This window comes from Pseudonaja textilis, chromosome Z, assembly GCF_049901715.1.
Source record: "Pseudonaja textilis isolate UNSWEBS1 chromosome Z, rPseTex1.2, whole genome shotgun sequence".
Taxonomy (NCBI): Eukaryota; Metazoa; Chordata; class Lepidosauria; order Squamata; family Elapidae; genus Pseudonaja; species Pseudonaja textilis.
The window spans coordinates 124,000,639-124,028,412 of record NC_142008.1 but is presented as its reverse complement, the minus strand read 5'-3'; the positions used below and the strand labels follow the sequence as shown (position 1 = coordinate 124,028,412).

General features: G+C 45.4%; 1 protein-coding gene across 1 annotated transcript; it reads left to right on the top strand.

Moving 5' to 3' along the window:
- The first annotated feature begins 999 nt into the window (after positions 1-999).
- On the top strand, positions 1,000-24,315 carry LOC113451308 (hydroperoxide isomerase ALOXE3-like). The gene is made up of 14 exons (XM_026722674.2): positions 1,000-1,178; positions 2,631-2,835; positions 4,601-4,682; positions 5,852-5,974; positions 6,590-6,693; positions 9,562-9,734; positions 9,912-10,055; positions 10,713-10,910; positions 12,859-12,945; positions 13,469-13,638; positions 14,692-14,813; positions 15,103-15,203; positions 19,356-19,526; positions 22,559-24,315. The coding sequence occupies exons 1-14, from the start codon at positions 1,032-1,034 to the stop codon at positions 22,775-22,777; spliced, it is 2,046 nt and encodes a 681-aa protein (XP_026578459.1). The 5' UTR covers positions 1,000-1,031; the 3' UTR covers positions 22,778-24,315.
- Positions 24,316-27,774: the final 3,459 nt, after the last annotated feature.

The following is a 27,774-nucleotide window of genomic DNA, read 5'->3' as shown; positions in this document are numbered from 1 at the left end:
ATGTTTATCTGATGTTTACCTGAATCGAAGAAATGTGCTTCAGAAGATGGACTTTGCTCATTTGAATGGCAAACAAGAACGCAAATTCTAAACAAAGAGGAACTACATTTGCATGGGTGACAATGGCAGCTCATGGGGGGGGGGTGTTGGAAGGCTGCTCAAAATGTCTTGCCCTCCCCCCAAAATGGATGGGTTGGCAATCCAGCCGAAAGCCCCATCTCTAGATGTTTGAAAAGTCACAAAAGGTCATTTGGAGATATTGCAGGAATCCTGAAAGATCGGTCTTCCAAAGTCTGGAAGAGAATTGATGTTGCTACAACTTTAAAAGCACAACTATAATGACGTGGGAAAATACCCGAACAAAGCTGAATACCATACATGTAAGTACTCGCGAAAACTTAAGAAAACAAATGATATAGATATAGATATAGATAATAGATATAGATATAGATGTGTGTGTGTGTGTGTGTGTTTTCTTAAGTTTTTGTGGGTACTTACATGGATGGCATTCAGCTTTGTTCGGGTATTTTCCCACGTCATTATAGTTGTGCTTTTAAAGTTGTAGCAACGTTTCGGCAGAACCTCATCTGCCATCGTCAGGCTTCTGTGCTGTGTTTGTCTGTGAGACAATTATTACCTTCTCATCTGTGGGTATATTTTCGTTTTTCCAATTTTGAGCATATGTGATTCCAGCTGCTGTTATTATGCACACGATTAAATATATGAATCTTTTATGATATTTCCCCGGTATTATCCCTTCCTACTCCCTCCCTACCCCCCTCCAACGAGCCGGCATTGTCACCGTGCCAGTGTAGTTCCTCTTTCTTTAGAATTTGTGTTCCTGTGTGTCATTCAAGATAACATTGAATTGGCACATCTGTTGTCATCTCAAGGATGAGTAGATGGAGGGCATTTTGGGGCCATGGGGTGGGGCTGACATGGGAAAAAGATTGACTTTTAAGCAGAGATTCATTTTCATACCCTCCAGTCTTAGGGAGAGAAACCTGTCTTGCTGAAGGCTGGTCTCTGTTATGGCCATATACCGTGTGCAGGTTGTGACGGGCAATGCTTGCTCTTCTGGTATCTTCGATTCAATTTCCCTCACCTTGGTGGGCACGGAAGGCGAGAGTCCCAAAACCATCCTGGAAACCCAGAGTCCTAGTTTCTGCCAAAGCTTGGTGAGTGGATGGATCCTAGCACAGGTGCTCTCTGAAGTTAGACCGTTTCACTTTTTACCTCGGAGGGCTGCAGGGGGAACAAGTGCGGCATAGGTAATCTTTTCAAAGCAACAGAGAGCGGGCAGAGAGAGAGCGAGGGAGAGACAGAGAGTGGGAGACAGAGACAGAGAGTCAGAGTAAGAGAGACAGAGTGAGACAGAAAGAGAGGGAGAGAGAGATGGAAAGTAAGAGACAGAGACAGAGAGTGAGAGTGAGGGAGACAGAGGGAGAGAGAGAGGGAGAGAGGGAGAGAGAGAGAGGGAGAGGGAGAGACAGAGAGGGAGAAACAGAGACAGAGAGAGAGAGAGAAGGAGAGAGAGAAAGAGAAGGAGAGAGAAAGAGATAGAGAGACAGAGAGAGAGGGAGAGACAGAGAGGGAGAGGGAGAGGGGAGAGAGAGGGAGAGAGAGACAGAGTGAGACAGAGAGGGAGAGAGAGGGAGAGGGAGAGACGGAGAGAGGGAGAGAGAGAGAGAAGGAGAGAGAAAGAGACACACACAGAGAGAGAAGGAGAGAGAAAGATACAGAGAGACAGAGATAGAGGGAGAGACAGAGAGGGAGAGACAGAGACAGAGAATGAGAGTGAGAGAGACAGAGTGAAACAGAGAGAGAGGGAGAGAGAGATGGAGAGTGAGAGACAGAGAGGAGAGAGAGAGAGAGAAGGAGAGAGAAAGAGACACAGAGAGGGAGGGAGAGAGGGAGAGACAGAGACAGAGAGTGAGAGTGAGAGAGACAGGGTGAAACAGAGAGAGAGAGAGAGAGAGTGAGAGGCAGAGAGTGAGAGTGAGAGAGTGAAGGAGAGAGAGAGAGAGAGAGTGGGAGAGAGAGAGATCTTTCAAATACAAGATTCTGTCAATGCTATGGACAAAAAACAGGCTTCAGCAATTAGAAACAATTAACAATTAATCAGGGGAACAGCTTGCCTCCAGAAGTTGTGAATGCTCAGAAAACTGGAATTTTTTTAAAAAAGAGATTGAGCAAATATTTGTCTGAAATGATACCGGGCTTCCTGCCTGAGCAGGGGGCTGGACTGGAAGACCTCCAAGGTCCCTTCCAACTCTGTTATTGAGATTCCTCAGACCTATGAACAGGGGTGGGATTCATCCGATTCGGGCGAACTTGCTCCGACGAGCAGATTTCTCCAAACCGGTTCGCTGCAATGACCATGTGAGCCTGCCTGCCAGCCCCTGCTCTTTCCTGTCCTTGCTTTGCTTAGAGCACAGCTGGTTTACCCCCCAGCTGTTTTCTTCGCAGGGACCGCTGTAAGAAAGTAAGTATTAGAGGTGTTTGACATGAGGAGTGCACCGTCGTCACCGAACCCGTTGTTATACCGGTGGAATCCCAATCCCACCCGACTCATGAAGCTCTCTTTAATTTTCTACGGTGCCTCTCCGGATGTTTATCGTCCACAAAAGAAGACCGAATTCAAAATCGCTAGTGAACGCAACCTAGGAGAGATCATTCTTCTCCGTCTCCAAAGAGAGGACGTGAGGGAAGATAAACAGGACAGCTTGTATTGTGATTTTGTGGTGGTGACGTCGGCCGAAGAGGTGACCTACCGCTTCCCTTGCTACCAATGGATAGAGCACCCCTGGCCAATAGAGCTCAGAGAAGGAACTGGTAAGTAGGTCTACTCAAGGAAAAGAGGAGAAGTTGTTGGTCTGACCGAGGCATCCTAGACCGTAATTACGCAGACACTTATTTTAAAAACAAGTCTTATTTTATTGCAACGCTGGGAATTGTTTTCATTCCCAGCTGGTAATGAATCTCAAACAGTCCCTCAAGATAAGCGTCCGCCTTTCTTTCCTGTGAAGTGCTGCCAATAACAGAAGTGTCAAGTGAACTAGAAAAAACAACAACAACCGAAGTACAAAGAGCTTCAAGAATGAGTCTGAACCGAACGAACGACTTTGCTTCCTGCAAAGGTTTCATCATCTTGGCCTGTCCTTTATCCCTTATGGGAGGGGCAATCACCTCCCAGCCTTATTCCCGAGTCGCCCCTTTTGTCTCAGCTGCTCTCGCCTTCTAGCAGCTCTGTGCGCATGCACAATGGGAACAGGCTCCCCTGGGTCCTCTGCCTCGCTGCTGTCAGACTCCAAAGGCTCCGGAGGCAGCACCCCACTCCCAGATGGCCCTGGCCCCATCTTTGCATCAGATGCAGGACCCTCACCTGAGTCCTCTCCAGACTCTTGGACTGGTCCCCATTCTTCCCCACTGTCTGCACAGGCTGCCAGAGAACCACAACACTTGGGGTCTTCAGGTTCACATCGAATACTCACCAAAGCTAACGCTTGCATTACGACTACCGTTGAGCCCAACATTTCTGTGGCTCGACGAGACGTTTGTCCAGTGAGTTTGGCTCCATTTTCTTCTTGACTGGATTCTCTAAGCGAATCTGTCGGGGTAAAGATTTAAGCACCGACCAGCTGCTACAACGATGCAGGGGTGAAACGTTGCCGGTTCGGCCTGGTTCACCTGAACCGATAGTAAAAAAAAAATGCTACTGGTTCAGCCAAACCGGCATTTTCAACAATCAGCTGGCTGACAAATCAGCGGTGCCATGCAATTTAGATTAGCTGGAAAGCAGGCGACTGCTGGATTTCTTGCTTTCTAGCTAATTTAAATCATGCGGCACAGCTGATTGCCCGCTCACTGTTGTACTTATCTCAGAAAGCTCCAAAATGCTTCTTTTTTCAGCGCCCAGGAGGCGCGGGAGGTTGTTCTGAAAGAAAAAAAAAGAAAAAAAGAAACCCCCCCCAGTCACATGACCTCCCCCAATCACATGACCACCTAGCCACGCCCACCTACATATTGATTTAAAACCTGAAATATTTTTGTTGGGCATTCTACCTGAAAATTATAGTTAGAGAGAATGTATATTTAATTATTCGTGTATTAACTGCAGCCAGGATTGTATTTACACAAAACCGGGAAAGTGAAGAGATTCCGACTGATGAGAAAATATTGGAATGTGCAGAAATGCTTAGATTAACACTGGCAATTAATTAGAAGGAACAAACTGAATATTATCTGATATGGGAAGCTTTTTATTGATAGCTTGAGAATAAACATGGAAATTAGTAATTAAAAAAAGGACCAGTGAAATATAGAAAATGTGCTAATAGAATTAAATATGTTAGGATAGGGACTGTTATAATAATTAGACACATTATATATATCAGTATTAAGTAAGAATAGAGAATACTAATACAATGTGTAAACTGTAATTGTTATTGCAAAAGATATTTGTACCCAGGTGACACATGGTTTAAATGGAAGATGATTTGTTTGCTTTAAAATAAAATAAAAAATTTTACACACACAAAAAATGAAGAAGGCAATTAATTCCCCTGGCTAATCTCCAACTTTGTTGTTCTCCCTGCAGCCAAGACACCATCTATGGATCATCTGCCAAGGTTGCAACAACATCGGAAAGAAGAACTTAAGCAAAGACAGCAGATCTTCCGGTGGGTGCAATTTAGAGGCTGCCCTGAGGCATTGACGGGGAAGGGGACAGGTCCCCCCAAAATCAAGATTGAAACTCAACACTGTAAGAATGAGTCAGTGTTCTTGGCCATGGTTGCCATCTTGACTTTTTTGACCAACACGGGACTCTCCAATGCTGCTAGTTTGAACCCTGGATCTCAGAAAAGCAAGGCAGGTTTTCCTTTGTGTATGAGTGGTGCGTCTAATGTCCGACGACACAAAAACGCCCTTCTCAAATTCTGATTTAGAATTGGAATTCTTTACTGGCCAAGTTTGATAGGACACACAAGGAATTGGTCTTCGGTGCATAAGCTCTCAGAGTATATAAAAGATATAAATGATAAATTATGATCGTCGTCATCACAAATACTGTGTTTTCCCAAAAATAAGCCCTATCCGAATTTACATGCCTGTGCCTAATACAAGCATTACCCCCCAAAATAAGCCCTAGTGAAGGGGGTGGTGGTGAGTGTCAACTCATAAAATATTTCTATGGCCTTTTTAGAATTGCCAACAGAGGGGGAGGGGGAGCAGTGCAGCTGCTTGCAAACTGAAATTGCATTCCATACATGTTTTCAAAGATAGTAACTAGGTGACCAAAGTTTCTGCCACACAAAATTCTAACTGGAGGGCGTGATTGATGGCTCCGGGCTATAGAGGTGTCCCATTGGAGAATATGAATTATGATACACCCAGGGAGTTGGGAGGGGGGAAACTAGGGTCAAGGATGACAATGAATGATGGGTCTCAGAGTCGGACATGTTAACTGCACCCAGGCAGTGCCAGACATGTTAACTCCCAATAAGAGATCTGGGAGACCCATTTTTCTCCCTCAACGAGCTTCTCCGTAGGCCCTGCACTTACCTGGCATCCAAAACAGGCCACGTGGGGCCTCCTGTACGGAGCAAGATGGGGTGGACGGGGCCAGACGGGGGTGGAATTTACTGGTTCGCTGAACCAGCCATTAAAAATGATAACATTAGCTACCGGTTCACCCGAACCAGGGCGAACCGGTAACCAACCCACCCCTGATTGTGCCATCAAATTTTAAAACGAGGTGGGGCAATCTGGCCACCATCTTGACTTATTTTTTTACCTCAGCCTTGGAATCTTCTGGTTCTCCCTTGCAACTAATGTTTGGCTACTTTAGGTGGAAGGAGTTTGCTCCAGGGGTGCCCTGTTGTCTGGATGTCAACTCTTGTGAGGAGCTGGAGACCGACGTCAAATTTTCCTGCATCAAAGCAGCCACTTTTAAGAAAAACGCCGAACGCGAGTAGGTTTTCGTGAAGGAGTCGATGTGGAACGAACTTTATTTGGAAATGATGGTATTTTATCGTTCGTTCGGGGCACTGAAAAAAACCTTGGTCCGTCTGGATTTGAAGATAAGCAAGGTCGATAGATCTTTAGGGGTATCGATAGAAGAGAATCTATCTATCTTAAAAAGAGAGAGAGAATCTTTGTAGCTCAAAGTTGGACTGTGGGCTCCTTGGTAGTCTTCGATCTTGGGGGTTTCCCCTGCAGACATTTCATGACCCAACTAGGTAACATCATCAGTGCTAGTAGGGAGTGGGGTTTGCGAGGAGGAAGAGGAGGAGGACGGTGGGATCCTTGGTGGTTTCTGAGCTTGGTTGGTTCCCTGCAGACGTTTCATGACCCAACTAGGTAACATCATCAGTGCTAGAAGGGAATGGGGTTTGCAAAAGGAAGAGGAAGAGGAGGAGGAGGAAGAGGAGGAAGAGGAGGAGGAGGAGGAAGACTGTGGCATCCTTCGTGCTCTCTGAGCTATCTTGTTTTCTTGCAGACATTTTACAACTCAACTAGCTAACATCATCAGGTACCGTAGGAGGTACATCTAACCTATCCAATCCTGCTTTTCTATTTGTCTCAGAGCGGTAGAACTCAAGCTGAGAGGCTTTTCGGATCGACAGGAATCCTGGGAAAACCTGGAGGACATCAAGAAAGTTTTCTGGTTTAACAAGACAGAGATGGCAGGTAACAGGATGGTCTGGCTAGCAGGTTGAAGCCCATTAGGAGTGGCACCTGACGAATCTTCCTTCTGCTAATTTCAGAACCCTCCCAAAACTCTTGAAATCCACGTATTTGTCCTCTGAAATCCTTCTTCCCCAGGTTTCTTTGTTTTACCCATGTGGCAAACCCCTCCCCACACCCCGAAGAATGAAACGTTTTGGGAAATATTTTAAAAAAAGGCAGAGTATTATATTTCCCTAAAGGAGAAATGGAGAAATGTTTCTTTAGAGGCAGGAAGCATCCCCCACCCAGTTCTTTTGAACAGCCCCCAGCAGGTGCCAACACTTAAGGAGATAAAGAGCTTATTGGAAAAGGAAGCCAACTATCTAGATGGCTCTATCCATAAACAAAGCAAGATCCTGCCGGCAGAAGCCCAATCAAGACAGGGTATTTAGAAAACTCCTTGTGGTAAAGTTTGACAGCTAATCAAAGCAGAAGGATAGGATTAGAATAAGCAGCCCCTCACCCCAAGATCCAACCCGTGACAAAAGCCAATTAGACCCCAAAACCCTGTTTCCCCGAAAATACGATCTACCCTGAAAGTAAGTCCTAGCTTGATTTTTACACCTGCACCCCAATATAAGCCCTAATTAAGATCCCACTCACTCCAGACTACACGGGTATAACTTAAGCTCGGGTGGGGATGGGGCGGTGGAGGAGCTGCCCTACTACTTACCTTTGGGAAGGTGTAGCCAGGCCACGTACCCCCCAACACCTGCCTTGCCTGGCCATTTCTTCTGCAGCCAGCAAGGCTGGCAAAGGCTTTCCTGAAGGCCTCTGGAGCTGATAACAAAACTCTGGCTTGTTCTGGAGTTCCATTATCTGTTGCAAAGGCCTTCAGGAAAGCCTTGCCGGCCACAGAAGCAGCTCCTGAAGGCCTCTGACAGTGAAAAGGAGGTTGGGGTGACACACACAAGTGACGTTAGTCAGTGGAGGACGTGCCCCCAAAATAAGACCTGGTGCCTATTTTTGGTGGAAAAAAATATACATAAGACAGGGTCTTATTTCTGGGAAAACACACAGATAGGAATTGCCCAACACCCTTTAAGAAACACAAAGCCCACATTGCACAATTCCCAAACCTCAAAGTTACAGAAATTAGTCCGTTTCAGAATAACAGATTCACAGAGACAGGAGGGATCTTGTAGGTCATCTAGTCCAACCCACTTCCTGTCTCGGCAGGCTACCTTACACCATTTCTGACAAAATGGCAGTCCAATTTCTGTTTATCACTGGTAGAAGACCACACTTGGAATCTTGACTCCAGTTCTGGTCACTACAATACAAAAAAGTTGTTAAGACTTTAGAAAGAGTGCAGAGAAGAGAAACCAAGAGGACTAGGGGACTGGAAGACAAGCTGTACAATGAACAGTTGTGGGAATTGGGGAATGTCTACTCTAATGAAAAGAAGGACCAGGGGTGACATGATAGCAGTGCTCCAATATTTGAGGGGCTGTCACAGAGAAGAGGGAGTCAAGCTATTCTCCAGAGAACCAAAAGGCAGGACAAGAACAATGGATGAAAACCAGTCAAGGAAAGAATCAACCTGGAATTAAAGATAAACTTCCTAATAGTGAAGGCAATTAACCAATGGAACAGCTTGCCACCAGAACACCAAATTCAAAAATGTTTACTACTGGTTCTGTGGCCATGGCTTGGTGGCTATGTGATCATGTGACTAGGAGGTCAAAAGAGAGAAACTCACTTTCTGGAGCAGGGGGGTTGGACTAGATGACCTCCAGGTACCTTCCAGCCCTGGACTGCTGTGCTGTTTCAAAGCATCCTCTGAAGCTGCGTCTAGTGCCAAGGTTTGTAGTCCTTTCTTTCTCTCCTTTTTCCCCCCCCCTCTGTCCCTCTGTTGCTCCTAGTCTTTCTTCCTTCCTTCCTTCCTTCCTTCCTTCCTTCCTTCCTTCCTTCCTTCCTTCCTTCCTTCCTTCCTTCCTTCCTTCCTTCCTTTCCTTCCTTCCTTCCTTCCTTATCTTTCTTTCTCTTTCTTTTTTTCTTGTGCAGTACACTCCCCCCCGTGCCCCGTTTTCGACCTAGTGGGCCTCAAGGAAGCCTCCTGGGTGTTAAAAAAAAGTATTTTGAAGCAAGGGAGGGAGATCACCTGTGTTAATGATTTAGATTAGCCAGAAAGCAAGAAATCCAATGATTTCCTTATTTCTAGCTAATCTAAATCACACAGCACAGCCCTGCTTATTGTCTGCAATTTTTTTACTACCGGTTCAGCTGAACTGGTAGCATTTTTTACTACTGATTCGGCTGCGAACCGGGCCGAATTGGTAGAATACCACCACTGCACCAGAACTTTCACTGGAGGCTTTGAAGAAGAGATTGGACAACCTTCTTCTTGTGCCATATCCATCCTCGGACGATGGAAATCAGGTTGGTGATCCTATTGTTCTTATCAACAGCCGCAAACCAGTCCCTTAGATTTTTGAAGCCAAGATCTTATTTTGCCTGGAGGACCTCATTTGCCTTCAATATTTCCTTGGGGGATTAAGGGAAGGATGCCGTATTTTTCCGGGTGTTCACTGATGATGTTACATAAGCATTTGCAAGGACAATCCCCTGTCTGAATTGGGAAGAAAACAGCTGATTGTTGGGAAGAAAACAGCTGATTGTTGGGAAGAAAACAGCTGATTGTTGGGAAGAAAACAGCTGATTGTTGGGAAGAAAAAAAAGAAACACTGGCCGAACTTTTTAAACTACTGGTTCAGCAGAACAGTAGCATTTTTTGCTACCAGTAGAATCCCACCACTGACTACGAGGCCTCCAAGATCCCTTCCAACTCTGATATTTCTGCATTCCTTTCTGTATTCCTTGTTCCAGAACATGTCACAGAATATTGGAAGAGGGACGAATTCTTCGGCTATCAATTCTTACACGGGTTGAACCCAATCATCATCCAGTTATGTACCCAGATCCCGAATAATTTTCCCGTGACCCAAACGATGGTCGCTGGATTGTTGGGTGACTCCACCACCCTGCAGGAGGAGCTAAATGTAAGGAAGGTGGCGTTTCATGCTTTCAGGGGACCTTCTTGGGAGACACACACACACACACACAGATACACACACACACACACATACCCTCCCTGGAAAGGAAGCCATTTGACAGCCCTACTGTCAGCCCTTCTCCTCACTTCCATGTCTGAGTTTCTTCTTCTTGGTTCTTTCCAGAAGCAAAGGATCTTCCTGGTGGACTACAAGATCTTGGAAGGCCTTTCCGCTGGGCTGAATAATGGACGTCTTCAGCATATAGCAGCTCCGTTGTGTTTGCTACACTTGTCCTCTGAAGGACATCTCATGCCTCTGGCCATCCAGGTATGACATCTCTTCATTCATTCATTCGTTTGTTCATTCATTCATTCATTCATTCATTCATTCATTCATTCATTCATTCAGTCAATCAGTCATCCATCCATCCAATCTATCCAGTCATTCAATCATCCATCCATCCGTCCGTCCATCTGTCCAGTCATTCAATTGTCCATCCATCCATCCAGTCATTCAATGATCCATCCATCCATTCAATCACCCATCCAGTCATTCAATCATCCATCCGTCCGTCCATCCATCCATCCAGTCATTCAATCATCCATCTATCCATCCATCCAGTCATCCATCCATCCAGTCATTCAATTGCCCATCCATCCATCCATCCATCCACCCACTCACCCATCCATCCAGTCATTCAATGATCCATCTATCCAGTCATTCAATCATCCATCCATACATCCATCCATCCATCCATCCAGTCATTCAATGGTCCATCCAGTCATTCAATCATCCATCCATCCATCCATCCATTCAATCATCCATCCAGTCATTCAATCATCCATCCATCCATCCATCCAGTCATCCATCCATCCACTAATTCAATTGTCCATCCATCCATGCATTCAATCATCCATCCAGTCATGCAATCATCCATCCATCCATCCATCCACCCAATAGATTGACTTCTGTTCTTTTTCCCAGCTCAGCCAGTCTTCCACATCCCCCATCTTCCTGCCCAGCGATCCAGAATGGGACTGGATCCTGGCCAAGACCTGGGTGCGCAATTCGGACTTCCATATCCACCAGGGGCTCACCCACCTGCTCCGGACACACCTGCTGGCGGAAGTGTTCACCATGGCAACTCTCCGCCAACTTCCGATGTGCCATCCTCTCTACAAGGTAGGGTTTCATTTTTCAATCCTGACAGAAATCATGGGTTTTGGTCCAACTCTTGGTTCATTTGGGCCACCTTCCGGGCCATCCCATAATTTTCAGCGGTTGATGTGGCTCTGCAGCATAAGAGTCCCTTTCTCTTCCTTCAACTGGTGGTTTGATGGACATCTTCTTGCATGTCTGAAAGTTGGAATGATCTTCCAGGCTTATCATGGTGTAGGGTAGGGATGTCCAACCTTGGCCACTTAAAGGCTTGTGGATTTCAGTTCCCAGAATTCTGGGAACTGGCTGGAGAATTCTGGGAATTGAAGTCCACAAGTCTTCAAGTGGCCAAGGTTGGATATCCCTTGTATAGGTCATATGACTTTGTGAGAAAGATACAACTGTCTTTTAAGCAAGGTTGGGACATTCTGGGAGTTGAAGTTCTTAAGTCTTCAAGTGGACCATATTGGACACCCCTTTTGTAGGACATATGATGAGTTGAAGTCCATAAGTCTTCAAGTGGATAAGGTTGGACACCCCTAGTGTAGGACGTATCACTTTGTGAGAAGATACAATTGACTTTTGGTCAAGTTAGTGGGATTCTGTAAATTGAAGTCTATAAGTCTTCAAGTGGCCAAGGTTGGACACCCCTAGTGCAGGACACAACATTTTGTGGGAAGATACAACTGTCTCTTGTGCAAAGGGGTGGTCCTTTAAAAGGAAGAGGCACAGGAGTCTCGTTGAGATGGCTTTAGATGAATTTGTCTTATCAGTTGCATACTGTGTGCTGTCAATCCAGCTACACACTAACTGTTTACTGTCTGGCCAACATAGTGAGAAGATGTCCAATTTTTTTCTTCTGCCTGTCATGTTTCACCTCTTTAAAACTAAAGAATGTGGGTGTCAGGGTTCCAGCAGTTATCCTCATTTAAACCATGCATCTCGAGCCAAACTTCCAAAACTTAAAGGAGATTTATTAGGAGTAGACATGCCGGCGCTGCCTGGGTGTAGCCGACTCTGAGACCCATCATTCATTGTCACCCTAGACCCTGGTTTCCCTCCCTCCCACCCTCTGGATGAATAGTAATTCATATTCTCCAATGGGACACATCCATAGCCCAGAGTCATCGATCATGTTCTCCGGTTAGAATTTTGAGCGGCAGAAACTTCGGTCGCCTAGAAACTATCTTTGAAAACATTTATGGAATGCAAGCTTCCATGGGCTCCCCTCTCCCTTTCTATTGGCAGCCATAAAAAGACTTCCATAGAAATATTGTATGACAGTGGAGACCATATCTAGCTTCAAAGAGATGGAGACACCTGGCTGTATGGGTAGGCAGTCGTTGGAACTCCTCATAGTCCAAGCAGGTCACCTGATGAGGAAGCTGCCTTCTCTGATTGCAATGGGGAACGCAATCCAAATATTTTGGCCCCCAAATTCAGAAAGTTGGGTAGGTTTTTAAGGAAGTGATTGGACAGCTATTTGTCTGAAATGGTATAGCTTTCCTGCCTGAGCAGGGGGTTGGACTAGAAGACCTCCAAGGTCCCTTCCAACTCTTCTGAAAAGAAGGACTAGCAATGTTCTAATATTTGAGGGGCTGCCCCAAAGAAGAGGGGGGGTCCATCTATTCTCCAAAGCACCTGAAGGCAGGATAGGAAACAACAGATGGAAACCTATCGAGGAAAGAAAAAAACCTAGAACTAAGGAGAAATTTTTTTGACAATTAGAACAATTCATCAGCGGAAGGACGTCCCTTCAGAAGTGGCGGGTGCTCCAACACTGGAGGTTTTAAGGAGGAAATTGGACAATCCTTCTTTGGCATTGATATAGCTTCTTTTGCCTTAGCAGAGGGTTGGACTAGAGGACCTCTAAGGTCCCCTCCCATTCTGTGACCCTCTTATTTTGAGATTGTGACCTGGACAAGAAGATACGAAGGAGGGAAACGCTTCTCTTGCCTTTTTTCTTTGCCAGCTTCTGATCCCTCACATCCGCTTTACTCTTCACATCAACACCTTGGCAAGGACCCGCCTGATTCCCAAGGGAGGAGTGTTTGATGAAGTAAGTTGGCATTCAGTTTATCACAGGAGATGTAGATGTCCACAAAATCTACAAAGACCAGGGTTCCCTCTTCCTGTTCTCCTTCTAGGCAACTGCCACTGGCTTTGATGTCTTGAGGATGTCCATGGGATGTCCATCTGACAACTGGGGTTCCCTCTTCCTGTTCTCCTTCTAGGCAACTGGCACTGGGTTTGATGTCTTGAGGATGTCCATGGGATGTCCATCTGACAACTGGGGCTCCCTCTTCCTGTTCTCCTTCTAGGCAACTGGCACTGGGTTTGATGTCTTGAGGATGTCCATGGGATGTCCATCTGACAACTGGGGCTCCCTCTTCCTGTTCTCCTTCTAGGCAACTGGCACTGGGTTTGATGTCTTGAGGATGTCCATGGGATGTCCATCTGACAACTGGGGCTCCCTCTTCCTGTTCTCCTTCTAGGCAACTGGCACTGGGTTTGATGTCTTGAGGATGTCCATGGGATGTCCCTCTGACAACTGGGGCTCCTTCTTCTTGTTCTCCTTCTAGGCAACTGGCACTGGGTTTGAGGGTTTGGTCCAGCTGTTGCAGAAGGGAATGGCGTCCATCATGTATTCCTCCCTTTGTCTCCCAGAAGACATCAAGGCTCGTGGAATGTCTTCCTTGCCTAACTACCACTACAGAGATGATGGTCTGAAGATCTGGGCAGCTATAGAGAGGTCAGTCCAGGATGATTTTCTGGTTTTCTAAGTCTATTACTCAGGAGTCTTGCAGCTCTGAGAATTGAAGCTTTATCTTGTTGTCTGAAGGTTACTGTTGAGATTGGGTTTGCAGAGTAGAGGAGAAAGAGAAGAGGATGAGGAAGAAGAAGAGGGGGAGGATAGCAGGAGGAGGATTACGGAATCTTTTGCTCTCTGAGTTTGGTGGTTTTCTTGCAGATGTTTCATAACCCAACTAGGTAACATCATCAGTTCTAGAAGGGAAGGGGGTTTCCTCTTGTTTATATACAATGGCTTGTCCTGTCAGTTTAGTGGGCATTTCCTTGGTTAAGATGTTGTTCAGTGTTAATTAGTTTGAGTTGGTAGTTTCTTGTTTGGGATATTGTCTATAATTCTTAGTTTGGGGTATTGTCTACTGCTTGATCGGTCTAGAATTAATCTTGGCATCAAACTCTAATTATCTGAGTGTCGATTGCTGGTGAGGAGGTGAAACAACTTTTCCTCCACCAACTCCTTCTCCTCCTTCTCTTCCTCCCCTTCTCATTCTTCCTCTCCGCAAGCCACATGCCCTTCTAGCACTGATGACGTTCCCTAGTTGGGTCATAAAGTATCTTCTAGAAAACAAGCCGGCTCAGAGAGCACTAAGGACCACACAGTATACCGTCCCCTTCTTTTCCTTCTCTTTCTCTTTCTCCTCCTTCTCCTCCTTTTCCTCCATTTCTCTACTCCACAAATCCCCCTCCCTTCTAGCACTGATGACGTTCCCTAGTTGGGTCATGAAATGTCTTGCAAGAAAACAACCCAGCTCAGAGAGCATCCAAGACCCACCGTTCACCTCTTTCCCCTTCCTCTTCCCCTTCTCGTTCCTTCCCTTCACAAACCACACCGCCTTATTGCACCGGTGGCATTTCCTAATTCCTTTCCTGTAAGCCAAGAAGGGAGGAGAGATAGATTCAGATTAGTAGAGTTGGAAAGGGACCTTGTAGGTCATCCAGTCCAACCCTCTGACCAAGCAGGAGAGATTCATGTTTCCTCTTTGGTTCTCCTTCTCAGCTTTGTCTCCAACATGGTTGATTTATATTATAAGGCAGATGATTCCGTCCAGAAAGATTATGAACTGCAGAGCTGGATCTACGAGATTTTTCAAAAAGGTTTCCTGGCTCTCACGTCTTCTGGTAAGGACCAGGTTTTACTGGTGGCAATATGAGTTCTGAATAGTTGCACGTTTGTAAACACCTCGGTTTTAGCTGTCCTTATATACTTTATGGACAGTGGTGGGACTCCAATTGTTCAACAACCAGTTTTCTCGGCCCTAATGATTTTTTTCCCAAAAACCTGCCCACCCAACTGCTCAACAAGTTAACAACTGGTTCTCTTGAACTTGCTACGAACCGGCTGAACCCCACAACTGCTTAGAGGTAATTGTTATTAATAACCGATGTGTATTTTTCTTTTCCTTCTCAGGTATCCCTTCTTCATTCAGTACCGTGGAAGAAGTGAAAAAATTCATCACCATGGTGATTTATACCTGCTCAGCGCAGCATACTGCTGTGAACGCTGGACAGGTAGGAGCACATATATCAGCGAGTAGCTGAACACAATCAATCAGGGTACACCTAGAGGAGACCTTGGAGGTCTTCTAGTCTAGCTCCTTGCTCAAGAAGGAGACCTTCTATCATTTCAGACAAGTGGTTGTCCAGTCTCTTCTTAAAAACCTCCAGGGAGCCACAATTTCTAGTGGCAAGATGTTCCATTGGTGAATTGTTCTCACCGTCGGGAAATTTATCCTTATTGGTTGGTTTTTCTCTTTGATTTGTTTCCTTACATTATCTCTTTGTCTTGCCTTTTGGTGCTTTGAAAAATAAATTGACCCTGTCTTCTTTGGAGCAACTCCTCAAATAGTTCTTATTTTCTCTACACTAGCCAAATCCAAATCTTTCAACCGTTCTTCCTATGTTTTAGTCTCCGGGGCTTTTAACCCTCTTAGTTGCCCTTCTCTGCACTTTTTCCAAAGTCCCAACATATATATATATATTTTTGTAATGTGGTGGCCAAAATTGGATGCAGTACTCCAAATCTGGTTTTACTAAGGCTTTACAAAGTGATATGACCGCTTCACACGATTTTGATTCTCTGCTTATGAATGAATGAATGAGTTCTTTATTGGCCAAGTGTGATTAGATACACAAGGAATTTGTCTTGGTACATATACTCTCAATGTACATAAAAGAAAAGGTACATTTGTCAAGAATCATCAGCTACAACACTTAATGATAGTCATAAGGTACAATAAGCAATCAAATTGTACTAGGAAACAGTCAATATAAATTGTAAGGATACAAGCAACAAAGTTACAGTCATACAAGCGGGAAGGGATGGGTAATAAGGAGTGATGTGAAGATTAATAGTGATAGTAATACAGTCTTAGTAAATAAGTTGACAGTGTTGAGGGAATTAGTTGTTTAGCAGAGTGATGGCATTTGGGGAAAAACTTTCCTTGTGTCTCGTTGTTCTGGTGTGCAGTGCTTCATAGCGTCGTTTTGAGGGTAAGAGTTGAAACAGTTTGTATCCAGGATGTGAGGGGTGTGTAGATATTTTCACAGCCCTCTTTTTGACTCGTGCAGTATACAGGTCCTCGGTGGAAGGCAGGTTGGAAGTAATTGTTTTTTCTGCAGTCCTAATTACTCTCCGGAGTCTGTGTCTGTCTTGTTGGGTTGCAGAACCAAACCAGACAGTTATAGAGGTGCCGATGACAGGCTCAATAATCATATAACCAAGTTTATTCAATCTGTTTATACAATCTTGGTTTATAGATCCAGAGTGTGGGACGGCTGATTTAGACCCAAAACCATTTTCATGCTTTCAAGATGGTTTGAGTTCAGAGCGGTTCTTAAATAGGGACTTCGTGGGTTTTGTGGTCCACAAAATCATCTCGCTGCATGCTGCTATCATGTGTCCTCTTTTCACGAGGCTAGACATCCCCAATTTCTGCATATGTTTTAGCTTCCAATCTCCTTTAGCTTCCAACTAATCATCTTAGTTGCTCTTCTTTACACTTTTTCCCAAAGTCTGAGAATCTTTTTTTGTGACGTGGTGACCAAAACTGGATGCAGGATTCCAGGTGTGGCCTAACTAAGCCTTTATGAAGTGGTACTGATACTTTTTAAACAGAATTGGAAGGGACCTTGTAGGCCATTTAGTTCGTGCACCCCCACCTAAATACTTGTTCCGCCGAAAATATGCCCTACCCTGAAAGTAAGTCCCATCTTGATTTTACATGTGCACCCAATATAAGCCCTACCCCTCAAATAAGCCCTAATTAAGGTTTCACCTACTCCAGGTTGCACGGGTAAAAATTAAGCTAAGGTGGGGATGGAAGGGTGGAGCTACCTACTACTTACTTTTGGACAGGTGTAGCCAGGCCTTGTACACCCCGACAGCTGTCTTGCCAGCCCATTTCTTCTGCAGCCAGCAAGGCTGGCAAAGGCTTTCCTGAAGGCCTCTGGAGCTGATAGCAAAGCTCTGGATCGATCCAGACCTCTGTTATCTGTTGCAAAGATCTTCAGGAAAGCCTTGCTGGCCGCAGAAGAAGAAGCTCCTTGAAGGCCTCTGACGGCGAAAAGGAGGCCAGGAGCGACATGCACAAATGAGATTAGTCAGTGGATGACTTCCCCCCAAAATAAGACCTGGTGCCTTTTTTGGTGGCAAAAAAAAAGTACAGGGTCTTATTTTCGGGGAAACACGTTAGGACTCATCAATGTATATGGCCATACTCAATAGCCCCCACTAGGGGGCAACACTGAACCATCGTTGGCTGATCTTGAAACTTACGGACCTTCCAGTTCTGATATTTGGTTAGGGACAGAAGCTCCAATTGGCTTAATGGATAGAGGGAAGATAGGAAATTTGTACAGGTAATCTTTGACTTATAACAATTCATTTAGTGACCGTTCAAAGTTGCAACAGCACTAAAAAAATCTGATGCATGACTATTTTTCACACTTATGACCGCTGCAACATTTCCCGCTGTCCCACGATCCATATCCAGATGCTTGACAGCTGACTCCTATTTATGACGGTTGCAGTGCCCCTGGGTTACGTGATCCCCTTTTGCGATCGTTTGATGAGCAAAGTCGACGGGGGGAATCAGCTTCACTTAACAACCAGGTGACTCATTTAACAACCGCAGCGATTCCCTTATGAACGTAGGCAAAAAAAGGTCGTAAAAAAGGATCAAAGCTCACCGCGCCACTGTCTCGCTTAGCGGTGGAAATGTTGGGCCCAAGGATGGCTGTACGTCGAGGACCACTACAACTGAGCCACCAGCATTTCCATGCTAAGTGAGACAGTGAGATTTGCCCCATTTAAAGACCTTTCTTGCCACTGTTGATAAGCGAATCCCTGCGGTTAAGTTACAGATACAAGATTTGGTTAAGGTAATGTAGAATTGGTGCACCTAGTTGAGTTTCCTGCCTGGGAAAAAATACAACAACACAAGAAGGTGATGAGAAACCAGACTCATGTAGTAGAAAGGCATTAGTGTGAGGACTAGGATGTGGGGTGTAACCTAGTAGGGCCCCTTTGGTGGGGTTGTTAGCTGCCACCTTATGCTTGCTTGTACTTTGCTGCTCTGCAGTGACAGGCTGCCGTGAACTTTGGAAGGAGAGAGAAAGTGGCGAATGCTTGGGGAAGCTAAAGTAAGCAACTGTATCTCCCTGAGATGCTGCCTCAAGGTCACACAGCGGGAAGAAAAAAGGGGTCGCATACCAATCTTCCCTAAATCAACGGAGTTGAGGGTTTTTCTTTCTTGAGTTTTGAACGGAGGCAGGCCTGACACGGATTGGTGACACTGAGGTGTGGGCAGTGAGAGACAGTTAAGTGGTGGGTGAGTAAAACTTAGGGATTTGGGCACGTAATATTCAGTTCTGGCTTTTCACTACTTAGTGCAATACACTTGGCCTCTAATCAAACTATACCTTTCTCAACCATTGGAGCCAAGCATCATTTTTATTTAGAGCAGGGCTGTCAAACTCGGGTCCATCGAGGGCCACATTAAGGTTGTGTTTGATCTCGGGGCAGTGGAGTGGGCGTGGCTGGGGTGGGTGTGGTCAGCTCAACATCACTCGTGTTGGGGGCAATTCAACCACCAGAGGTGCCCCCAACATGAATGACGTTGAGCTGGCATGAGTGATGTTTTGCCAAGGCAGGATTTCCCTCAGATCCTCCCTCCCTTCCTTCTTTCCTTCTTTCTCCTTTCTTCTCCCTTCCCCTCTTTCCTTCTCTTTCCTTCCTCGCTCTCTTCCCATCTGTTTCTTTCCTCTTTCCTCTTTCTCCTTTCCTGTCCCTTCTTCCATGCTCAAACGCAAAAGGAGAAACATTTCTCCTTTTGCTTTGCTTTTAATATGTTTTGCTAGCCCTCTGCCCGATAAAACGGAGCTGGTGGAAGGGGGAGATACTGGCAGAGGACTGCAGGGGACCACCGTGGCCAAAAACGGAGCCTGGAATTGCCACACATGGCCCTCCCGAGCTCCATCTTCGCTGGCAGAGGCACCGCGGGCCAGTCCTTCACTGTTTCCAGAGTCGGCCCACAGGCCAGATCTAAACCCCCCTGGAGGGCCGAATCCAGCCTGCAGGCCTTGAGTTTGACATCCTTGATTTAGAGAGTGAAGTTGTGGCAGGTCCGACAGGGGGTTAATTCTTGGAATGTTGAATTGCAGTTTGATTTCGGCGCCTGGATGCCGAATTTCCCTTCCGCCATGAGGAAGCCTCCTCCCAAAACCAAGGGCCAGGCGAGTCTGAAGAGCTATAAGGAGACCATTCCAGAAATCAACACAACGGCTAACATCATCAGCGTCCTGTGGCTTCTCAGTGCTCCAACAGGAGACAGGGTGAGTGCAACTACCCTACTGATCTCAAGATGACATTGGCCTGAAAGCAGCAAGGCCCACCTTCCCTGGTGCTTTATGGGGTTGACATCCAGAGGGGTGGAACCCCTTGCTAAGGACTCTTAGGGCAATGGCTCCAGGTAGGATGGGCCACGGTCCTCTAAGAAGATGACTAAGAAGGTCTTCTAAGAAGATCTTGGAAGTCTACCTGAATGACAACAACAAGATAAAGACTAAACACTCAGGACAGCTAGGAAACTGGTGGACCCAACCATCTGTCTCACTCAACATTTGGTGCCTGTCCAATCAGGCGAGATCGCCCTGATGGCCAGCAGAATCCATCATGAAGAGGATAAATGGGAATCTGATGGGAGGGTTGAGTTCCCATCTATCTACGTGTCTAAGGGCTGAGCAGCTACGTTTTGAGGCTACTGTTGAGGTAATTCCCCATTAGGAGAATGAGCGCATACAGGGAGACGTATTTGAGAGAAGTGTTTGAATAACACACACACAGTACACAGATACACTGTACAGTAAATGTAGGGTTTTACTTCCAGAAAGGTTTAAGCAAAGTCCAAAATAAGCAGTCCAAAAGTCATTCACAGGTAAATCAGTCAGTTTTCAATCCAGGGATAATCCAATAACAAAGTCCAGTGTCAAAAAACAGCTCAGTATCAGACTTACATTAAACCCAGTAATATCAGTCAATTAGAAGAAATGGAGCAACGGCAATACTTTCCAACAGAAGGAAACAGAGATACTCACTCAGACACACTCTCTTCTGAGACTAAGACTAAAACAATCCAGGTTTCTGGCTCCATCTTATGGCTGTTTGAGAAAACACACCCAACTACAATTTAGCATTTTCTTAAAGACATAGTACTAAAATGTTTATTCTGGTTTATATATTTCTAACCCAAATACCTGTTAGGTGACTTACATTCCTAACAGCTACTATTAGGAACACAATACAAAATGAATTCTGAGGAACCTGGAGTTTTGCCCCTGACCTTGTAGACCTTCTGGTTTGCAAGGTTGACTGGTCTTCAAGGTTGCTCACCACGCTTTCTTGGAAGAGGTGTTGCCAATGAAGAAGAGGAAGTGAGCGATCACCTGGGATTTTCAAACCTGGTCACTTTAAGACTTGTGGAATTCTGGGAGTGGAAGTCCATTAAGTCTTAAAGTGGCCAGGTTTGGTGATGTTATAAGCAGGGGTGGGCGTCAAAAATTTAAGCAACCGGTTCTCTGCCTGGTTGCTGGGTGGGCGTGGCCATGGTGGGCGTGGCCTAGTCGGCCTCCTGCACCATGGCAGGGAGGGGGCATTTTCACTCTCCTCACGCTCTGTACGCTTTCCATGAATCTCTGGCAGGATGAAAACGGCCTCCCTGAGATTCTGGAGCCCAGAAATGGGCCCATTTCCAGCTTTCTGGAATTTCCAGGTGGCCTATTTTTCACCCTCCTTGAACCTCCGCGTGGGTCCTGCACTTATCTGGCATCCAAAATGGGCCTCGTGGGAATTCCTGGGAGGGACAGGGTAGGATGGGCAGAGCCAACCAGGAGTCAGATTTGCCGGTTCTCCAAACCGGCCATAAAATTAGCTACTGGTTTGGATCTGCTTCACCCAAACCGGGGAGAGCCGGTAGCAGTCCCACCCTTGGTTATAAGCGATGAGACAAGTGATATAGGGGAGGAAAAGTGATGGGCTCTTCAGAAGTCGATGACAGGTTGAGCGTGGCCATGAGTCTAATGTGGAGTTGGGTTGGGAAGACATGGGGGAGGGGACGTCGGGAGGGGAAATAATAATAGCTGTCTTGAAGGTTCATGCTAGAATATGGAATATATGGATCCAAGTTCTAGGAACGTCCGGAAAAAAAATGACACAATAATAAGAGTAGATTGACTGTGGAAGTGAAGGACGGTGGTGAACCACCTGTCTGAGATACTTTATTTTATTTATTACTCCATGGCCTGAATGGCCTTTTGGGTGGCTCAAGGAAAGAACTTCATTAGGTGATTAATTTCTTCCTCTCCTCCTCCTCCTCCTCCTCCTCCTCCTCCTCCTCCTCCTCCTCCTCCTCCTCCTCCTCCTCCTCCTCCTCTATTCCTTTTCCTTCCCTGGCTCCTTCTTCTCCTTCTTCTCCTCATCTATCTATACCTCCAACCTTCTCTGTCTACTTTTCCTCCTCCTTATCTTCTCCTTTTCCTTCTTCCCCTTCTCACCTATCTTCTCCCCTTCTCCTTTCTTGCTCCTCCTGCTCCTCCTCCATCCCATCTCCTTCTTCCCCTTTTTTCTTTTTCTCCTCTTCCTCCATCCATCTTCTTCTCCTTCTCCATTTTTCCCCATCCCTTCTTTTCTTTCTCTTTCTCCTTCTCCATCCCATCTCCTTTCCCTTCTCCATCTCCTCCTTCTCCTCCTTCTTTTTCTCCTCTTCCTCCTTCTCCACCACTTTTTTCCTCCTCCATCCCTTCTTCTTTTCTTTCTCTTTCTCCTTCTCCGCCCATCTCCTCTTTCTTCTCTCCATACCTTCTTCTTTTCTTTCTTTCTTTCTCCTCCTCCTCCTTCTCCTCCTTCTCCTCCTTCTCCCTTTTCTCCTCCTCCTCCATCCCATCTGTTTCCTTCTCCATCTTGTCCCTCTCCATCCCTTCTTTTCTTTTTCATCTTCCTTCTCTTCCTCATCCCTTCTTCTTCTTCTCATTTTCCCTTCCCTTCTTCTCCTCTTCCTTCCTCCTCCTTTTCTCCTCCTCCTCCACCCCGTCTCTGTTTCCTTCTCCATCTTGTCCCTCTCCATCCCTTCTTTTCTTTTTCATCTTCCTTCTCTTCCTCATCCCTTCTTCTTCTTCTCATTTTCCCTTCCCTTCTTCTCCTCTTCCTTCCTCCTCCTTTTCTCCTCCTCCTCCACCCCGTCTCTGTTTCCTTCTCCTTCTTCTCCCTCTCCATCCCTTCTTTTCTTTTTCATCTTCCTTCTCCTCCCCCGTCCCTTCTCCTTTTCCTTCCCCCTCCCCATTCTCCTCCTTCTCCCTTCCTACACCTCCAGATTCCCTTGGGTAAGTATCCCGACCGTCATTTCACCGAGAAGGCTCCCCTCGAACTCATCACAACCTTCCAAGCCCATCTGCACAAGATTTCCAACGAAATTAAGGAGAGGAATAAATCGCTCGTCAAGAAGGAGCCCCTCACCAAACAGGACCCGTCTCTTCTCGTCGCTTACAAATATCTCGATCCCGCTGAGATGGAGAATAGTGTCAGCATTTAAACAGGGGACTTAAATTGTTCCTTTCTCTGGAAGAATTTAAGCCATATAGTAAGCAGGGAGCTTCAACTTTCTATCTTGTGTTAACGGATACAACAATGTGTTACAAAAATGGAGGTTCTCCATCATCCAGGTGCGTTTTTTTCAAAAAGCAATTGGACTTTCTGTTTTGTTTTGTTTTTCCTTTGAAGAGGTTTTGCTTTTCGTCCAAGAAGTTTCTTCAGTTCCGAAGAACTGATCTCCTTTGCACTAAAGAACTGAAGAAGCTTCTCGGAATAGAAGCAAAACCTCTTCAAAGAAAAAAGTCCAGTTGCCTCTTAAAAAAATAAAATAAAAGCACCTTTGGGTGTTAGAAAGATGCAAGCGAAAGTTGATTAAATTGTAAGAGCTAGTGGGAAATACAGGTGGTCCTGGACTTACGACCACAATCGAGGCCCAAATTCCCATTGCTAAGCAAGACAGTTAAGTGGTTTTGCCTCGTTTTACCACCTTTCTTGCCATGGTTGTTAAGTGAATCACTGCAGTCGTTAAGTCAGTCACACAGTTGTTAAGTGAATCTGGCTTCCTCCACTGACTTTGCCTGTTGGAAGGTTGCCACAAGATGCTGGGATAGTGCAACCGTCGTAAATACAAGTCAGTTGCCAAGGGTCCAAATTTTGATCCTGGAACCACGGGAAGGCTGCCACAGTCATAAGTGTGAAAAAATGATCATAATTCACTTTTGTTCACTGTTGTAACTTTGAACAGTCACTAAATGAATGGTCATAAGTCGAGGAGTACCTGTATAGCAGTTTGCACAATGCAAGGGCAGCTGTCTTATTTTTGTAACCCATCCTGTTTTCAAACCTCTTTTAAAAAAATAGTTTATTTGTGCATTTTCATTTAACGTACATAAGTGCTTAGTAAAAAGTGTACTGTGTGGGTTGAATGTTTACATAATAAAAGATTTCCTAGCTCCTAATTTCTGCCTCTATTATCCAAATCCTATATTTGAAAATACTCAGTATGTTCCTTTTCTTTTATCTTTAATGTCGGTCTATCTATTTCTGTGCAATCTAATACTTTTTTTAAAAAAAATTACAGAATCTTCTCTCTGTGTTTCCTCATTTTTCTAATACTGTGCAAACACCCAGGGGTGGGATTCTACCGGTTCAGACCAGTTTGGATGAACCGGGTGTTAAATGTCAAAGCCTGAAATTGACATATGTGTAGCCATTTTATTTAGCCTTATGATATACTCCTTTTCTTTATTTCTCTTTGCTGGTTATGCGGGGGAGGGTTTCGGGCTTGCCGCATTCCTAAGGTGGGAAGAGTGGAGATAGAGAAAATTGTTTAGGCTAGATGGTTCTTCTTCCCGTGGGAACAAAAGCTGACCCTGCTGAGACCTGGAGGTGGAGATTGAAGACCCCAGGCAACGTTGATTTACTTCCATTGGGGAATGTGGCTTTGCGGGGCTGTTTCTAATTTCCAACGTTATGCGGCATAATCCCGGATTGTGTCCGATGCAGAATTACAACGGACTTTTTGCCAATTTTGATGCTTTCCTAAATAAAAGAAATCGTTTCGGAAGATGAAACTTGGCTCTTTTATTTTTAAATGGATTTCATCGTCGGGAAACCTGACATTATTCCAGGTTTACATCTGGTTCGTGGGACTAGTAGTTGAACCCACCGGCTGGCCCCACCCACCCTGCCCCTCCCCTCCCAGGAATCGCCACGCGACCTGTTTCGGATACAGGTAAGCGTAGGAGGCTCTGGGAGGCGAAAAATGGGTCTTCTGGAAGTCTGGAAGTGGGCCTCTTTCCAGCTTCTGGAGGGCTTCCAGAGCCTAGGGGAGGCCATTTTTGCCCTCCCAGAGGCCCGAGGAAAGCCTCTGGAGCCCGGGAATGGCAAAAAATGCCCCTCTAAGAAGTTCTGGTAGGCCACACCCACCCAGCAACCAGGCAGCGAACCGGTTACTACGGTTTTTGAATCCCGCCCCTGAAAATACCATTCTTGCTGCTGTCAAAACATACAATATACAAATTCCTCTTATTATATTTTTCTGGTATTATCCCTAACAAAAATATTTCTGGCTTATAATCTATGTGCAGCTTTAACATATTTTTTTTCTGTGAATGTATTTTTATCCAATACTTCTTTGCTAAACACACGTCCGCCACATGTACACAGTGTCTGATTACATTTCCAACAGGTTCACACCTGTTGCTTGTTGCTTAATTATAAATACAGACAGTCCTAGACTTCCTTAATAAATTAAAAGTCAGTTATATCTATGCCTAATTAAACCTACACCTTCTGCCAATAAAATACCAATACTTTCCTATCATTGAAGCTTTATCTAATTAAGTTCATGGCTTGAGTTCCTGGCTTGAGTTCAGAAGTAGATTTACCAATGAGAACAATTCCAGATAGGTGAGTTCAGGATCGCAGCCAGGCAGAGAAGTATGGAAATATATGGACTGTGAGTTTTAATCATGGGTATCTCTCTTTGTTTTGAATAAAATCTCTCTATATAAAAGCGAAATACCACTCATGCATCATCACAAAATCTCCAGAAGCATAAAGCCTACAAATTTGAAATTTAGCATTTATGTTCCTTTTGGCTTCTAGGTAATCACTAAGAAAGGATTTTTCAAAATGACCATCAAAGCATTAGTATTTTGTATATTATTATTATTATTGCTGTTGTTGTTGTTGTTGTTGTACACAGTATACACAGCAGATGAGATAACCATGCTGGGTTTTGTATCACAAATCACTAGTCGAACCCTTCCCAAGTGTTTAGGACTGTGTGATGTATCGGCGGATCATGCGAGCAGATCCCTGTAAGGTGGCCTTCTGCAGCTGATCAATGGTGATCTGGTCAGCGCCAATTGTTTTCAAGACCTTGCCTAGGTCTTTAGGTACAGCAGCACCCAGTGTGCCCAGTACCACTGGAACCACCTGCACTGGTTTATGCCAGAGTCTCCGCGGTTCGATTCTCAAGTCCTGATATCTGGTGACTTTTGCAAGTTGTTTCTCGTCGATTCTGCTATCACCAGGTATGGCAATGTCGATGATCCACACTTTTTTCTTCTCCACAGTTGTGATATCCGGGATACAAACTTTGTCAGTCTGTATTAGGAAGTAGTAGTAGTTTTGCTACTACAGTAGTTTTGCACGCTCATTTTCACTTTTTCAGGCTTATGATCCCACCAGTTCTTTGCTACAGGCAGATGGTAGTTGTGACGCAAGTTCCAGTGGACCATCTGAGCGACTGTGTTGCGACGTTGTTTGTAGTCAGTCTGAGCTATTGTCTTGCAACAGCTCAGTATGTGATTGATGGTTTCATCCGCTTCTTTGCAGAGTCTGCATTTGTGGTCATCAGCAGATTTTTCTATTCTGGCTTTGATTACATTCATTCTGATGACTTGTTCTTGGGCTGCAAGAATCAGGCCTTCTGTTTCTTTCTTCAGTGTTCCCTTGGTCAGCCATAAACAGGTTTTTTCCTTATCTACTTTTATTTGGATCTTTTCAAGGAACTGTCCATGCAGTGCTTTGCTACACCAGCTGTCAGCCCGAGTTTGCATCACTGTTTTCCTACATCGATCCTTGGTTTGCTGCACTTTGAGTAGCTTCCTCTTGTTGACCTCCATCAAAGCTGGTTCAAGACTGTCTTTCACATAATCTGCCAGAACACGCTTCTCTTCTTCGACTGTCTGCTTCACTTGCAAAAGTCCTCTGCTGCCTGCTTTTCTGGGCAAATATAGCCTGTCGACGTCACTACGCTGATGCAGCACATATTATTATTATTATTATTATTATTATTATTATTATTATTATTATTATTATTATTATTATTATTACACTCTGATGCTTAGAGAGTTCTACTCCCCGTCTCCACCTGAAAAGAAATGTCTCCCGAATGCAAAACACAAGCAGAGGAGTTTCACTTTCAATTTTAGTTCAACAGCCCCCAGCAGCTTTTGTACAGAACAGTTGAGCTAAGCCACGCCCAGGCTCCTTGCTGTCTCTTTCTTGCTCACACAGCAAATACTCTTCCAGGTTCCAAACAGCCCTCCACTCTCTCCCGCACTGACAGGATGCTAGCCAGATGAATGCCGATGGAGGCTGGTAGGCAGAGGCAGAATTTTTTCCTCCTTAATTTTCCTGCTCAAAAACTAAGCCCAACCATAGAGAAGCACGGGGATCGAGCTAGTAAGAAAATAAGTTTGGGTTGGAGACAATAGACTGGCATATTGTCTCTGCAATATTGCAAAATGGGCGAATTCAGCCCAGTTAAATCATTACATGAAATATGGTTATATAAATGTGATCGATCGATCAATCAATAAATCCCAAAATAATCCGTTCTTTGAATCCCTTTGGCCTTAGAGCGGTGGTGTCAAGCTGACAGCCTGCGGGTTGGATGTGGACAGCAAGTAGCTTAGAACTGGCCCACAGGGCTGGCCTGGACCGTCCCACGGTGCCTCTGCCAATGAAAACGGAGCACAGTGTGCCAAAGGTGCGTGCGTGTGTGCAAACTTGCATGCGCACACAACCCCCCCACTGTACACCTCTGCACATGCGTGTGCAACACCTCCCCATGCACCCTGCCCCTTGCGCACGTGTGTGCATCTCCCATGTGCGCATCTCTCACCACGCATGCATGACAGATACCCGACAATCAGCTGGCTGGTGGTGTGTGTGTGCATGCATGCACAGTGGGGCTCTTCCGGGAGACCTCTCGCATGCCGGCAGAAATGGCTCTGTGTGTCACTTCCGGCACGCGTGCCATAGGTTCGCCATCACAGCCCTATAGGAATCTGGCAGCAGGCATTAAAATATTAAAAGACATATTCGTGCACAGGAACAGGCATCTCAATCACAAAGCCCCAAAGAAGGTATATAAAAGCTCACCTACTCTCAACCCCATTTAGTCAGCTGCCCCAGAAACCTGCTGCTGTCACTAGTTTCTGGCTACCAAATAAACAGAGACATCCTTTCCTGCAGCCTGCC

Coding starts and splice junctions, on each gene's coding strand:
- LOC113451308 (XM_026722674.2), top strand. CDS start 1,032: ATGGCCATATACCGTGTGCAGGTTGTGACGGGCAATGCTTGCTCTTCT. Junction 2,836..4,600: donor AGAGCTCAGAGAAGGAACTG/GTAAGTAGGTCT, acceptor TTCTCCCTGCAG/CCAAGACACCATCTATGGAT. Junction 19,527..22,558: donor GTGCTCCAACAGGAGACAGG/GTGAGTGCAACT, acceptor CTACACCTCCAG/ATTCCCTTGGGTAAGTATCC.